The sequence below is a fragment of the Haematobia irritans genome, chromosome 4, assembly GCF_050003625.1.
Source record: "Haematobia irritans isolate KBUSLIRL chromosome 4, ASM5000362v1, whole genome shotgun sequence".
NCBI classification, from domain to species: domain Eukaryota; kingdom Metazoa; phylum Arthropoda; class Insecta; order Diptera; family Muscidae; genus Haematobia; species Haematobia irritans.
Genome location: NC_134400.1, coordinates 210,889,848 through 210,907,205, shown reverse-complemented (window position 1 = coordinate 210,907,205; position 17,358 = coordinate 210,889,848). Strand labels below are relative to the sequence as shown.

Here is a 17,358-nt window from a genome sequence, read left to right as displayed (position 1 = left end):
GCAAATTTTGTCAACATTTTATTTATATAGCAAATTTTGTCAACATTATATTTCTATAGCAAATTTTGCCAACATTTTATTTCTATAGAAAATTTTCACAAAATTTTATTTCTATAGCTAATTTTGTCAAAATTTTATTTCTATAGCAAATTTTGTCAAAATTTTATTTCTATAGAAAATTTTGTCAACATTTTATTTCTATAGAGAATGTTGTCGAACTGAAATATATGCGTCTTTAATCGGCTTTTTTTTATACCCACCACCATAGAATGGTGACGGGGGTATAATAAGTTTGTCATTCCGTTTGTAACACATCGAAATATAGATTTCCGACTACATAAAGTATATATATGTTCTTAATCAGGGAGAAATTCTAAGACGATATAACGATGTCCGTGTGTCCGTCTGTCTGTTGTAATCACGCTACAGTCTTCAATAATGAAGCAATCGTGCTGAAATTTTGCACAAAACTCGTCTTTTGTCTGCAGGCAGGTCAAGTTCGAAAATGGGCTATATCGGTCCAGGTTTTGATATAGTCGCCATATAACCCGACCCCCCGATTTGGGGTCTTGGGCTTACAGAAATCGAAGTTTTTATCCAATTTGCCTGAAATTTGAAATCTAGAGGTATTTTATGACCATAAAGAGGTGTGCCAAAAATGGTGAGCATCGGTCCATGTTTTGGTATAGCCCCCATATAGACCGATCTCCCGATTTTACTTCTTGGGCTTATAGAAACCGCAGTTTTTATTCAATTTACCTGAAATTGGAAATCTAGAGGTATTGTAGGACCGCAAATACGTGTGCCAAAAATTGTGAGTATCGGTCCATATTTTGGTATAGCCCCCATGTAGACCGGGAGATCGGTTTTACTTCTTGGGCTTATAGAAACCGCAGGTTTTATTCAATTTACCTGAAATTGGAAATCTAGAGGTATTGTGGGACTACAAATATGTGTACCAAAAATTGTGAGTATCGGTCAATGTTTTGGTATGGTCCCCATATAAAACGACCTCTCGATTTGGGGTCTTGGGCTTATAGAAACCGTAGTTTTTATCCAATTTGTCTGAAATTGGAAATCTAGAGGTATTTTAGGACCATAAAGAGGTGTGCCGAAAATGGTGAGTATCGGTCCATATTTTGGTATAGCCCCCATATAGACCGATTTCCCGATTTTACTTCTTGGGCTTCTAGAATCCGAAGATTTTATCCTATTTGCCTGAAATTGGAAATCTAGAGGTATTTTCGGGTCATAAAGAGGTGTGCCGAAAACGGTGAGTATCTGTCCATATTTTAGTATAGCCGCCATAAGAACGATCTCCCGATTTAAGTCCTTGTAAATATTCTGGTATTTTAGGCTCACAAAAACGTGTATCGGATTAAATTTTTATCGGTCCATTTGGTAATGCCTCCATATAGACCGACTTCACTTCTCGAGGGTGTAGAAGGCGCACTGATCATGAAAATTGCTTGAAACTCAATGTAAAATTTCCAGATTTTACTTTTACAGATTTAAGATTTCAAATCAAGACGTAATTTTATAATTTTCTTGCACACTTACAAGAGATGTTAATGATTCCTCTAAAACTCAAACAAAAATAGTTCTTATAAATCCAGAATCTGATATTAGTCCTCATAGGTGAAATCTTTAAAATTATCTTCGGGAAGTGTCCTCAAGTCCTCAAGCCCTCCTGAAATTTCAAAGGAAACCCTAATATTTGGTTCATGGTGGTGCGTATTTAAGATTCGGCCCGGCCGAACTTAGTGCTTTATATACTTGTTTTTTGTTTAATATATCCTCCGTATGGACTAATATAAAATTTAGAAGACGGTTTTAAGGATTTTTTAAGATACCTTGCCATCGGCAAGTGTTACCGCAACCCAAGTAATTCGATTGTGGATGACAGTCTTTAGTAGAAGTTTCTACGCAATCCATGGTGGAGGGTACATAAGATTCGGCCTGGCCGAACTTACGGCCGTATATACTTGTTTTTGCTGGGATGACAATAATCTGGCTTGCCTGCAACGCTTCATTTACCACATTGCTAGTATGTTTAGGACCATTGCCTAGTTCGAACACTCAGGCAAGTATACGCAGAGAAGGAATATGATCACCTCAAAGATCAAAATTTTATTTTTGTGAGCAATGTCAATCTTGTCATACCGCTTATTCCCATCATACATTTCACGTAACATCATAGGATAGGTTTGGTAGCAGAACGTTATTATACCCTCCACCATAGGATAAGGGGTATGCATAGGTTAGGTTATGTGGCAGCCCGATGTATCAGGCTCACTTAGACTATTCAGTCCATTGTGATACCACAGTGGTGAACTTCTCTCTTATCACTGAGTGCTGCCCGATTCCATGTTAAGCTCAATGACAGGGGACCTCCTTTTTATAGCCGAGTCCGAACGGCGTTCCACATTCCAGTGAAACCACTTAGAGAAGCTTTGAAACCCTCAGAAATGTCACCAGCATTACTGAGGTGGGATATACATACTTTATCATTCCGTAACACATCGGAATATGTAACGCATCGTAATATTGATCTCAGACCCCATAAAGCATAAAAATTCTGGTTGAAATTCTGAGATCGATCTAGCGATATCCGTCCGTCTGTTAAAATCACGTTAATTTCCCAACGAAACAAGCTATCCATTTGAAGCTTTGTACAAGTGGTTGTTATGGTATGTAGATCGAATGGTATTGCAAATGGGCCATATCGGACCTTTATACATACAGCCCCCGTATAAAACGACCACCAGATTTGGCTTGCGGATGCTTTGAGAAGAGCAAATTTTATCCGATCCTGTTGAAATTTGGTACGCTATGTTAGTATATGCCATCTAAAAATCGTGGTCCGTAATTATATATAGCCCCCATATAAACCGATCCCCATATATAACCTACAGAGCCTGTTGGAGCAGCAAATTACATTCGGTTCGCTTGAAATTAGGTACGTGATGTTAGTATACCACTTTAATAACGGTACAAAAATATGTCTATATCCGTCAATAATTATATATAGACCCCGTATAAACCCACACGACTAAGATTTAACTTCGGAAGTCTCATAAAAGAACAAATTTTATTTGATCCGGTTGAAATTTGGCTCCAATAATCATGCAAAAATTGGTTTATATCGGTTCATAATTCAGTATTTATAGACTCCTCTATATAAAACGATCAACAACTAAGAGGCTTATATTGGTAATTATTCAGCATTTTTATCCAACATAGACTATATGTACATAAGATTCAGCCTGACCGAAATTTGGATCGTATTCATTTGTTTTTGGACTAATCGTTCATTGTGATACCACAAATGAAAAAACTTCACTGCTATCAATGCGTGACAAGGGACTTTGTTTTCGTAATGTGAAACGCCGCCCGGACACGCCTATAGACATTGCGGTGAAACGACTTATGGTGATTTCGTTTGGGAAAAAAAGTGTTGCATACTAATGGAACAATATTTTATGGTGTTACCACAGTGTTGCCGAAACCCCTTGCAATGACAACATCGTTTAAGGCAGGTATGCACCTCTAGCGAAATTTCATTCCCATAATAAATGCGTTGCTATTTATGATAACGAAATTTTCGGTAGCGTTCAATTTCGTAAGCTGGTACGCACCTCTAATGAAAATAACAAGGTTGTCAAAAGCATATTTTGGCAGCAAACATTTAATTTATTACAATCATTGTGTGCGTAAAAGTTTTAAAAGGTCTGTAAATAATAAACAATTTATTTGAGGAATATTTATTAACAATTTTTAAAAGCGATTAGCTGGTTTAAAATTTGTGTACACAGCCCTGTTTTTTTGTTGTAGACTTAAATAAATTTTTGCTACCGAAAATTTCGCTAGAGGTGCATACCGGCCTTTATGTGTGAAATCGAACAAACAAGGTGCAACATTGATATAAAATCAAAACAAAAGAAATTTGGCGGAAATATTTCGATTATTATTAACAACTATTATTGGAATCTCGACTAACACGCAAATTTTTCTTGAACTAAGGGAAATTGTTAAAACTTTTTTATATATTTTTAATGATCTTACTTCTACTTCAGAGTACATCACCAACAAAGTTTTTAGCTCGCCGTTGGTCATTTCGTCCAAGCAATGATGTTGTAACTTCTTCATCGTCGTCAGAAGAACTACTCTCCAATAGCGCATCTACAATGGTGTTGGCAAAAAAAAAAACGCAATTGCTTTTTGCTATTATATTGAAAATATTTAATATCGAATTTTGTTGTCGCGGCACTAAACAATTGATTGGCTTCTTCTTGCTAAATTAATCAGTTGTGTTGAAGAAATTGAAAAGCAACCACAATACACGCGTCACGCACTTTCTTTTATATTTGCAACAATGCTATTATTTAGGTCAAAGAATAAAAGCGTCTTCAACATCTGATTGAAAGTGTAACCATCTGCACCGTAGACCAACTACGGTGTAAAATGGGTTGCACTTTTGCTCTTGCGATGGGTAACACCTCGTCAATCGAACGTGCACTAAATTTTCCAATTGAACAAAAATTTTTGATTTATGGGGGTAAGGTGTAAAATATGCAACATATTTTTTACCAATCGAAATCACCATTAGATAAGCTTTGGAATACTCAGAAATATCATCACCATTACTGAGAGGGCATAACTTTTTGTTGTCTGGTTGAATCTAAGATTGAACCCAGGAGGGAGTCATCCATCCATGATTCCTCAAATATTTTCCATTGTATTAAGATCACGAGAGCAGGCTGGCCAATCCAATTAAGGCATGTTTTGGGTTACTTTGATTGGCCTGAGTGAAATATGTTACTTTAAATACAACAATAAAATACTTCGTTAAGGTGGGTATTAAGTTCGAGTTTAGCCGCTAAAATCGCTAAAGTGAAAACTAAATCAGTAAGAACAAGTATATACGGCCGTAAGTTCGGCCAGGCCGAAGCTTATGTACCCTCCATCATGGATTGCGTAGAAACTTCTTCTAAACACTGCCATCCACAATCGAATTACTTATGTTGCGGTAACGCTTGCCGATGGCAAGGTATCTTAAAACCTCCTAACACCATCTTCTAAATTGTATGTAAGTCCATACGTGGTATATATTAAATCAAAAAAGATCGATCCAATACGTATATAATTCAGTTTGAAAAAGTAGAAATAAAATTTTAACAAAATTTTCTATAGAAATAAAATTTTCACAAAATTTTCTATAGAAATGAAAATTTTGACAAAATTTTTTATAGAAAGAAAATTTTGACAAAAATTTCTACAGAAATAAAATTAAAAAAAAAAATTCTATAGAAATAAAATATTGGTAGATTATTTTTGGCTCGAGTGGCAACCATGATTATGAACCGAATAAAATTTGAACAAAATTTTCTATAGAAATAAAATTTTGACAAAATTTTCTATAGAAATAAAATTTTGGTAGATTATTTTTGGCTCTAGTGGCAACCATGATTATAAACCGATATGAACCAATTTTTGTGTGATTGGACCAATTTTGGTATGGTTGTTAGCGACCATATACTAACACCACGTTCCTAATTTGAACCGGATCGGATGAATTTTGCTCCTCCAAGAGGCTCCGGAGGTCAAATCTGGAGAACGTTTTATATGGGGGCTATATATAATTATGGACCGATATGGACCAATTCTGCCACGGTTGTTAAAGATCATATACTAACACCATGTTCCAAATTACAACCGGATTGGATGAAATTTGCTTCTCTTGGAGACTTCGCAAGTCAAATCTGGGGATCGGTTTATATGGGGGCTATATATAATTATGAACCGATGTGGACCAATTTTTGCATGGTTGTTCGAGACCATATACCACTATAATGTACCAAATTTCCGGCGGATCGGATGAAATTTGCTTCTCTTTGAGGCTCCGCAACCCAAATCTGGGGATCGGTTTATATGGGCGCTATATATAATTATGGACCGATGTGGACCAATTTTTGCATGGTTGTTAGAGACCATATACAGTTTGTCAAGAAAGTGTTTTGACAATGGGATAAAAATTATGTTTTGTTCCAAAATTAAATATAATGAAATTTTAAAAAAATATTTTATTATGTATTTTGCAAAGTATACATACGTACACAGAATTAAAAATTTAATAAAATATTTAATATTTCAATTATTTCTAGAATTTGAAATATTTGGCAATGTCAAAAGACTTTCTTGACATACTGTACCAACACCATGTACCAAATTTCAGCCGGATCGGATGAAATATGCTTCTCTTAGAGGCTCCACAAACCAAATCTGGGGATCGGTTTATATGGGGGCTATATATAATTAAGGACCGATATGGACCAATTTTTGCATGGTTGTTAGAGACCATATACCAACATCATGTACCAAATTTCAGCCGGATCGGATGAAATTTTCTTCTCTTTGAGGCTCGGCAAGCCAAATCTGGGGATCGGTTTATATGGGGGCTATATATAATTATGGACCGATGTGAACCAATTTTTTCACGGTTGTTAGCGACCATATACCAACACCATGTACCAAATTTCAGCCGGATCGGATGAAATTTGCTTCTCTTTTAGGCTCCGCAAGATAAATCTGGGGATCGGTTTATATGGGGGCTATATATAATTATGGACCGATGTGGACCAATTTTTGCATGGTTGTTAGAGACCATATACCAACACCATATACCAAATTTCAGCCGGATCGGATGAAATATGCTTCTTTTAGAGGCTCCACAAGCCAAATCTGAGGGTCCCTTTATATGGGAGCTATACGTAAAAGTGGACCGATATGGCCCATTTTCAATACCATCCGACCTACATCGATAACAACTACTTGTGCCAAGTTTCAAGTCGATAGCTTGTTTCGTTCGGAAGTTAGCGTGATTTCAACAGACGGACGGACGGACGGACGGACATGCTTAGATCGACTCAGAATTTCACCACGACCCAGAATATATATACTTATGGGGTCTTAGAGCAATATTTCGATGTGTTACAAACGGAATGACAAAGTTAATATACCCCCATCCTATGATGGAGGGTATAAAAATGCATGAAATTATACGTATTTGTTGCAAATTTTATTATAACTTGACGGGGAAAAGACCAAAGCAAATTTTCACAAAGTTTGTATTCCTTAAAATGGATTATTAAAGAAAAGTAATCGTGAAAAAATGACGTTTTTAGCGGCTAAACTCGAACTTAATACCCACCTTTAGTCTGAAATTTCATTTTTAAAAAAAATAAATTTTGCGCCAATATTGATGGACCAACATCAAACACTCAGATATCCCTACACCGAAAAAAAAACTAAACTGTTTTATAGGAAGAATAAACTAACTCGTACGAAAATTTAATTAAATTTCGCTACACATTTTGAGATTTCCCCAAAGCGTTGTTAAAACCAGGAAAATTTAATGCCCTGTTGTACTTTTTAACTACAGTTCACGAAATTACAGAAGAAAATTTTAAATAAAAGTTAAAAAGCAAATCATTGGCGCCAAATCATGACCATTTAACCCATACAGTAGTTCATTCTTATTATTTTTGGTAATCGTACGAAAATTTTCATTTGCTTTAGTTCATAATGCACTTATGTGTACGGTCATCGAACTTTATACTCACGTTTAGTTCATAAAATATTTGAGACATACTTAAAAAAACGAAAATTTCATTGGGATGTGGAAAATTTCGCAAAAAGTAATAAAATTTTACTACTAACAAATAATTTTTTTACAATAAAAAAAAGTTAAATTTAGCGTTAGTTTAACTACCGAAATTTTTTTTCTGTGTATTAAAGATAAAGTTATAGTGTCGCATCCGTTAAATCCATTATTAAAATCCATATCTTTAAATATATCGTAAAAAATATTTCTTCGATTTTTACTCGATAAAATCAATTAAGCTAATTTCAAATGTGAGTGACATTAGGAAAAAAAAACAATTTCACATATAGCCCCCCATTGAGATACGTCTATGAAATATAATCGGGTATTACTATTAGCTTTGGCATGATCCATATGAAAACACACACGCACACATACACGTACACTCATGCATGCAAATAATGGCTAAGTGAGGCAGACGCAGGAAACCAAGCATGTCCATAAGAAAGGAACAAATAAATTGATACATCTGTATGTAATAATAACAGCAGCACACAACAACAAGAACAACGTCAAAAAAAACTACATTTAGCCGTAATACAAAATACGATGCTACAGATGCTCGTTGCCGCAACAGCAACCGCAGCAGCTGATGTTGTTGAATGAGCAAAAGAAGATGAGACACAAAAAAAAAAAGAAATTGCAAAGAAAAATCACAAGTGAAAGAAGAAGAAGATTCAGCAAAAATAATTGTTTATGCGGATTTTTGTATTTAATTTTAGTACTTGGGCAGCTTTCAATACGATCAAAACGTTTTTTTCATTTAATTAAACGTAACAAAAATTACAACTAGAATTTTCTTTTTTTACTTGCAACAAAAACAAAATTGTCTCTCGTGCCTAGTGTGTGGAGTTATAACAACAACACAAAAAAAACACAAAAACAATACAGAAGAAAGACAATTGAACGAGAAAGTCGTGCGAAGTTTTTGTAACGGAAAATTAGAAAATTTAAATTAATTTTCGAAGTCACAACAAACTCTCGTCGTTGTCGGTTCATTTGTTGCCATTGTGAAGTGAAGGAGGATCATGAGCCCTAAACTGCATGAATTTGCGGTGGTACTCAAACGTGATGGTCAAAATACTCCCTGGGGTATACGCCTGGTCGGTGGCAATGATCTAGATACACCATTGATTATAACAAGGGTAAAAATTCAAAGAGAAAATTTTATTTGAATAATTTTAGTGACAATAGTGATAATGACATAGTGTGATGATAATTATGCATAAACGATATTAACTGTTATTATTATTATTTTTTATTATTATTCTATTGCTGAATACAAAAATTATGTAATGCAAAATAACTTTTACGTAGATGATTTAGTGTCACCCCAAAAATATAAAAAAAAAACAAAATAACTAAATTCACAAATGAAAGAGAATCGCTTGATCTTGCACCGTCGTCGCCGCGATTGCTATTTTCTTTTAAGGACATTTATTGTATTATGTTTTGTTCTTGTGCTCTATCGATAAATCTTACAATTGATCAAATTTGTGTTAACAAGTACATTATTTATTTGCCAAGTTTATTTACTTTTACAGAAATACTATAATATTATCACGAAAGGAAATGACAATAAATATTTAGCATTACGGTGCTATAGAATTTTATTTACCCTACGTTTGTGAAAAAAATGTGATGTTCGTGGAAAATTATTGAAAAACAAAAAAATACAGTCGAACATCTTTATAAATTACCACAGTTATAATAAACTTCCGCTTATAATAAACACAAATTTTCCGAGATTTTACCATATATTCACTAGTTCTTGCGCAGGGAATATGTGCAAGACCTTCCGGTAAAATTTCCTTACAATATTTTATATAAAATATTAGTATCAAAACGATTGTCATATTTTAGTCTAAATGTTTAGAGAGGAGTCACAGAAAAAAAAACGTAAACTGTTTTATAGCAAAACTGCGCCGAGCGAAAATTGAACCAAATTATACTCCCCTTTTTTAAGATTTCCGCAAAGCGTTGCTAAAACCAGGAAAATTTAATGCACCGGTGTACTTTTTGACTACAAGTCAACGAATTACCCCTCACACAGAAGAAACAAGTATATTCGGCCGTAAGTTCGGCTAGGCCGAATCTTATGTACCCTCCACCATGGATTGCGTAGAAACTTCTACGAAAGAAGTTTTCTAAATTGTGAGTTAGTCCAAACGTGGTTTATATTAGACAATACGTACACACAAAAAATTTTTTTTTGATTTCAATCACGAAAATCGCGGATTCAATCATTTTTTAATTGAAATGTCTTCAATCACGAAAATGATAGTATCAATCACCCATTTTGATTGAAAACCAACACGATTTTCAATTAAAAATTTAATTGACTTTTGTCACGGAATCAATTAATTGTGTGATTGAATCAATTAAAAACGTGATTGATTTTTAACATAAAATTCAATCACGGTTTTAATTGAATCAATTAAAATTTTAATTAATTTCGCGACAAAAATCAATCAACTATTTGATTCATTCAATTAAATAATTAATTGAAATTGGTTAAAAATTTCGATCAAAAAAATTATATATTGCGACCCCAAAATCGTATTTAGTTTTATTTGAAATAAAAGAAAATATGTGTTTCTTATAATATTTAATATTTTATTATTTTTTTAATTATGCAAAAGACAAATAAATTTTGTTCTTTTCATTTGTGTTTTGTTCTAACATAACTTACAAATACAATTACTATCAATAACAACTATAGGGTGAAAAAATAAATTATATAAATCATTAGCTTCCTTATAATAATAACCATGTTAGCATGTTCCTTCTAATATGTAGATGCGCCTAGATTTCCAATAAATCAGCAGACTGTAAGCTAAATTAGTTTTTCTGAAAGTAAACAGAATAATTCGAATTTAATTTTGTTCACTTAAAAGTTAATTTTGTTAAATATTACCTGCATAGAATATCAAGTTCAATTCTTAGTTCCAGGTTGCAGATTTATAATCTTCTTTTGCAGTTGTAGTCTTTTAGCATAAAAAGGTGTATTAAGGAGCTCGGTAATTTAATTTTAGTAACAATTCCTTTCCAAAATTTCCGCACATTGAAATCGTCTATTAAAATTTGAACCAATCAAAGACAAAAAATAATGGGAAAGCAATGTACTATTTGATATTATATTGATGATACTTTGCAAATTCTGGAAATAGTTAAAAATATAAATGGAAAATACATATTTTTATTATTTTCGGATATTTTTCATATTTTTAAATCCAAAAGAAAGAAATTTTTTACCATTACATAATTCAGCTCATTAGTTTATATATCAGATATACTGCTCTCTACTTGGGTTCAAACTGAAAAAGGCAGGTGAAACAAAAATGCAATTTAATGCCAACGCCACTTCGCAACTTCAAGGTGAATCTTCCAACAAACCCATACCGCTCTTGGTTTTAAGAAAACTAGGAGTGAAAAAAATTTATAATTTTAAAAGATCAATACGGTACCCACTTTTTTATTGCAAACATATTCTTATATATTTGATAAAATGGTGGAGTTGATGGGATTGATTGGTCAATTTCACGAAATAAAATTGGTCACTAAAAGAAATAAAAAAAAAATATATATTCCATTGAAGCCGTTTACGGTATTCACATTTCATAATTTCTTACCTTCAATAAACGTAGATTGTTTTCCATTTTTACAATACCACAAAACACAAACACAGGTAATTTCAAATGCGTTCTCTCATATATTTTTTTCACACCTTTACCACGTGGCCATTTGTTGTTGCACACTTTATTTATTTCAACCCTTTGCTATGATTTGTTGTTGCGATCAAAATATTTATGCACACATTTTGAATGCAGCAGACAGAATGTCGCCAATCATGTTTTTCAATTTACGCGAAAAACAAAATCCCAACCGTTCGTTATGAGTTACTTCAACAGACTGATCTCTCCATCATACCTTGTTGAATAAATACCCATTCTCTTGTTCTCTTTTCGCTCTTTCCATTGCTCAAAATTATTCAATTTCAATCACAAAGGTGATTGGATCAATCACATGTGTAATTGGAAACGGAAAAAATGTCAATCACGTTTGTAATTGAAAATTATTTCCGAATTGATTAACAAATTGATTGAATCAATTAATATTTTAATTGGAAACGTAACAAATATCAATCATTTTTTAATTGGTTTTTATTCGGATTTGATTAAATAATTAATTGAATCAATTAACATATTAATTGAATCCGTTTCCAATTTCAATTAAGTGTTTAATTGAAAAAATGTTGGTCATAATTTTTTGTGTGTAGAGAGCCAGAATTGAAATATGGGGGTCGCTTATATGGGGCCTATATACAATTATGAACTTGATATGAACCAATTTTTGTGTGATTGTGGATCGATTTATCTGATGGCTATATATAACTATAGACCGATATGGACCTAGTTAGGCATGGTTGTTAACGGCCATATACTTGCACAATGTACCAAATTTCAACTGACTCGCATGAAATTTGCTCCTCCAAGAGGTTTCAAAACCAAATCTCGGGATCGGTTTATATGGGGGCTACATATGATTATGGACTGATATGGACCACTTTTGCCATAGTTGTTAAATATCATATACTACCAACAAGTACCAAATTTCAACCAGATCGGATCTGGTCACATCTGGGGATCGGTTTATATGGGGGCTATATAATTATGGACTGATATGAACCAATTCCTGCATTGTTGTTGGATACCATATACTAACTTCAAATACCAAATTTCAACCGAATCGGATGAATTTTGCTCTTCTAAGAGGCTCCGGAGGTCAAATCTGGGAATCGGTTTATATGGAAGCTATATATAATTATGGACCGATTTCGAGCAATTTTTGCATGGGAGTTTGAGGCCACATATTAACACTACGTACCAAATTTCAACTGAATCAAATGAATTTTGGTCTTCCAAGAGGCTCCGGAGGTCAAATCTGGCGATCGGTTTATATGTGGGCTATATATAATTATGGACCGATGTGGACCAATTTTTGCATGACCATTAGAGACCATATATTAACACCATGTACCAAATTTCAAATGAATCAGATGAATTTTGCTTATCTTAGAGGATTCGCAAGCCAAATTTGGGGATCCGTTTATATGGGGGCTATACGTAAAAGTGGACAGATATGACCCATTTGCAATACCATCCGACCTACTTCAATAACCACTACTTGTGCCAAATTTCAAGTCGATAGCTTGTTTCGTTCGGAAGTTAGCGTGATTTAAACAGACGGACGGACATGCTCAGATCGACTCAGAATTTCACCACGACCCGGAATATATATACTTTATGGGGTCTTAGAGCAACATTTCGATGTGTTACAAACGGAATGACAAAATTAATATACCTCCCATCCTATGGTGGAGGGTATAAAAATGAACTAAACGTAAAAATAGAAATCAATGGTGCCAAATTATGACCATTTCAACCAAACCATAATTGATTTTCGTACGATTTTTGGAAATCGTGTGTACGGCCATTGAACTTCATATCCACATTTAGTTAATAAAATGTTTGAGACATACTTAAAACAAGGAAAATTTCATTGGATGTGGAAAATTTCAAAAATTAAATAATAAAATTTAACTAAAAACAAATATTTATTTTATAAATAAGTTGAGTTTAGAATTTGTTTAACTACGAAATTGTTTTTGGTGTGGGTCTAAGTCCAGATTCTAACCTAAATTGCTTAAATTTCTATGAGTCAACATTTCAATGGACCAGTGAAGTAAGTAAGCCTTTAGAAACAATGGGTCCTAACATTGCAAACGTTTCTGGCACTTTTTATTAAAAAATATTCGTCCGTCCTTTGGTATGATTGTTTGGATGGTGTAGCAGGTTAAAACAAAAGATAGGGGTTTCCGCGTACAGGATCCAAGGAGTTCCCGGAATTGTGCTATATTTTTGTTCTTGATTTCCCGAGAACGGAAAAAGTCCAGGAAAACTAATCTCTATATATAAACATTACAATCCTAGCCTTATAGTATTTCCAATTTCTTCAGATATCTAAAATGTATATGGCATCAAAAAAAGTTTTTGTTTGAGTGGGTTCCCAGGTAATTCAAAAAAAACAAGTATGTACGGCCGTAAGTTCGGCCAGGCCGAAGCTTATGTACCCTCCACCATGGATTGCGTAGAAAATTCTTCTAAACACTACCATCCACAATTGAATTACTTAAGTTGTGGTAGCGCTTGCCGATGGCAAGATATCTTAAAACCTCCTAACACCATCTTCTAAATTGTATGTAAGTCCATACGTGATTATATTAAATCAAAAAGATCAATCAAATACGTATATAATTCAGTTTGACAACATTTTTTTTAGACATAAAATTTTGACAAAATTTTCTACAGAAATAAAATTTTAACAAACTTTTCTTTAGAAATAAAATTTTAACAAAATTTTCTATAGAAATAAAATTTTTATTAAATTTTCTATAGAAATTAAAGTTTGACAAAATTTTCTATAGAAATAAAATTTTGACAAAATTTTCTATAGAAATAAAATTTTAACAAATTTTTCTATAGAAATAAAATTTTGACAAAATTTTCTATAGAAATAAAATTTTGGTAGATTATTTTTGGCTCGAGTGACAATCATGATTATGACCGATATGGACCAATTTTTGTGTGATTGGAGATCTGCTATATATAACTATAGACCGATATGGACCAATTTTGGTAGGGTTGTTACCGGTCATATACTAACACCAAGTTCCAAATTTGAACCGGATCGGATGAATTTTGCTATATATAATTATGGACCGATGTGGACTAAATTTTGCATGGTTGTTAGAGACCATATACCAACATTATGTACCAAATTTCAGGCGGATCTGATGAAATTGGCTTCTCTTAGAGGCCTCGCAAGCCAAATCGGGGGATCGGTTTATATGGGGGCTATATATAAATATGGACCGATGTCGACCAATTTTTGCATGGTTGTTAGAGACCGTATACTAACACAATGTACCAAATTCCAGCCGGATCGGATGAAATTTGCTTCTTTTTGAGGCTCCGCAAGCCAAATCTGGGGTCGGTTTATATGGGGGCTATATATAATTATGGACCGATGTGGACCAATTTTTGCATGGTTGTTAGAGACCATATACTAACACCATGTACCAAATTTCAGCCGGATCGGATGAAATTTGCTTCTCTTAGAGGCCTCGCAAGCCAAATTTTTGGGTCCGTTTATATGGGGGCTATACGTAAAAGTGGACCGATATGGCTCATTTGCAATACCATCCGACCTACATTAATAACAACTACTTGTGCCAAGTTTGAAGTCGATGGCTTGTTTCGTTCGGAAGTTAGCGTGATTTCAACAGACGGACGGACGGACATGCTTAGATCGACCCAGAATATATATACTTTATGGGGTCTTAGAGCAATATTTCAATGTGTTACAAACGGAATGACAAAGTTAATATACCCCCATATGGTGGAGGGTATAAAAAATCCCGTTTTTCCGTGAACGGAGAAAGTTTGGGGAAAAAACACTACTCACAATTGAAAACAAACCAAGACATTGTGTGATCGTTCGCCAATCAGGTGAATTCAGCAATGTCTTTAAAAATAGATTTCGATTTGTTGGTACATTAGTGTAGTAACAAATCGAAATCTAAAAATAAGATTAAGGGATTGTAAAGTTATACGAAAAGATGATGCACAGTGCGGGTGAAAAATGGTTAAATTTGGGAAAAATAATTCTCGTATGTAAATTTCATAAGAAATTAACATAAAAGAACCAAATTGAATCATCTCACCCGGCCAGATCTCGCTAAAGACTATGGAAATGTGTAGTGGCCAACACTGAAACATATATGTATAGTCAGGCTTGCGAGATGGGTATCTGGCATTTTCTTTTCAGTAACTTAATGATGTCAATTCCCTTAATCTTCCTGTCCAATAAGCTCGAATAAATATTGTAATAACTTCTAGTTTAAATGATTTGGACATTGAACCAGCCTGCATTGATATCAGGCTAACATAAAAATATAAAATAGTTGTTGAGGACAAGCTCAAATATAACAAGTATTAATTCATTAAACACATATTTCAACACTTTCCCTTGTTTAATTAATTAATATTCAACCGATTACATACAGTATGTCAAGAAAGTGTTTTGACAATAGGATAAAAATTATGTTTTGTTCCAAAATTAAATATAATTTAATTTTAAAAAATATTTTATTATGTATTTTGCAAAGTATACATATTTTATTTTTCTCAAACCGAATTAACAACTCGATTTTTACTTCAATTATTCCTGGAATTTGAAATATTTGGCAATGTCAAAAGACTTTCTTGACATACTGTAGGTATTGTAAACGAGGCTTTGGTAACGGCTTAGTCATCATATCTGCGAGTTGATTTTCAGATGAAATTTGGAATGTTGATAGAAACCATCTGAAACCTTTTATCGTATGAAAAAGTGTTTCAATGCAATGTGCTTTGTTCGCTTGTGAAATGCTGGGTTCTTTGAAAGTCGAATTGCTGCTGTATTATCAATCATTATCACCGGAATATCATTGTAATTAATGACATCTTTGAAAAGTCGTTTTAGCCAAATAATTTCTTTTGCGGCTTCACTGGCTGCTATAATTTCTGCTTCGGTTGTTGATGTGGATACTGTGGATTGTCTTTGACTTATCCAAGAAATTACTCCACCAGCATAGTCGACATACAATATTTGACAAAGAATACTAAAACTGAAAACAAATCGTTGTTGAGGACAAGTTGAAATATAACAAGTATTAATTCATTAAACACATATTTCAACACTAAGAAGTTTCCGAACTGCCCGTACACCTAAGCTAGTATCCGGCTTGTTTTGAGCTCTAACTTTTTCGCCTACTACCTTTTTTTTATTCCACGAACTCTGTGTCCCTAACTAATTCCCAAATTTGTGTGCAAGCTGGGCCAAGTCCCGAATCACCTCATCACCGATAGGGTTAACTCTTTACCTAGTAAAGACAAGTATGTGACAAATTAAGTGTTCCAAGATCTAATAATCCTCAAAATAAGCCCTACAGGCACCATCCCCTGCTGCTCCTATTCGGCGCAGATGTGCTATCAATTCTAGGTGACCGGTTATTATTGTCACGGCCCTCCTGACAGTTGTCCTACTCTCCATGAGTATTTCTCCAATCTTTTTCTTGTCTGAGTCACCCCATAGTATTTTTGTAGCCCTTCCGATCGTTGCAATAGTCCACGTCACTTTATGTGTCTTCCGTACCCATTCATCCAACTCGGCCCGAATTATCTCTATTGGCTTTGTATTCTCTAAGTTCATCTAGCTCTTATCGCCAGTTCATTTGCTTTAACGTTTCCTCTTATTTCGACATGTTCCGGCATATGATCCTGCCATATTCTAAATATTCTTTGATCATACTTTTACAGTTCAATACGCTTCATGATTGTACCGTAATATCTGCTATTGCCTTCATTGCTCTCCGGCAATCTATGAAAATGTTAACGTTTTGTACCCTCGTGCTATTTCCGAATCATTTAACATATTACGTTAAGGCATCCCCTTCTGCAGCCTGCGGGATTGTGGTGTGGTTCGGTAATTGGAATAGGATATTGGTGTCTTGGTCCTCCATATATACGCCCACTCGCGGCGTCGATCCGCTATCTTCCTCTTGTATCTCAGGTATACATGGATTGTTGCGG

At 34.1% G+C, this 17,358-nt stretch overlaps 1 protein-coding gene and 1 long non-coding RNA gene across 9 annotated transcripts in view; one reads left to right on the top strand and one right to left on the bottom strand.

Annotated features, from left to right (window-relative positions):
* The window catches only part of Zasp66 (PDZ_signaling and DUF4749 domain-containing protein Zasp66), a 106,661-nt gene that overhangs the window by 21,270 nt on the left and 68,033 nt on the right, over nt 1-17,358 (top strand). For 2 of the 6 annotated variants that reach the window (XM_075303898.1, XM_075303897.1), the window contains exon 1: nt 8,384-8,808. The exons of the other annotated variants lie outside the window; for them this stretch is intronic. In XM_075303898.1, coding sequence (XP_075160013.1) covers nt 8,692-8,808 — 117 coding nt within the window. In that variant the 5' untranslated portion in view covers nt 8,384-8,691. Of the gene's footprint in view, nt 1-8,383; nt 8,809-17,358 lie in introns of those variants that run through there. 6 annotated transcript variants of the gene reach the window in all.
* LOC142233110 (uncharacterized) lies at nt 10,341-11,233 on the bottom strand. Of its 3 annotated transcripts, none has more exons than XR_012721322.1 (4): nt 11,135-11,233; nt 10,919-11,069; nt 10,581-10,823; nt 10,341-10,513 (listed from the first exon to the last, which is right to left on the bottom strand). It is a non-coding gene; the product is annotated as an uncharacterized LOC142233110 (long non-coding RNA). The 3 variants fall into 3 exon arrangements; XR_012721321.1 differs by having other exon boundaries at nt 10,919-11,085; nt 11,135-11,225; XR_012721320.1 differs by having other exon boundaries at nt 10,919-11,201.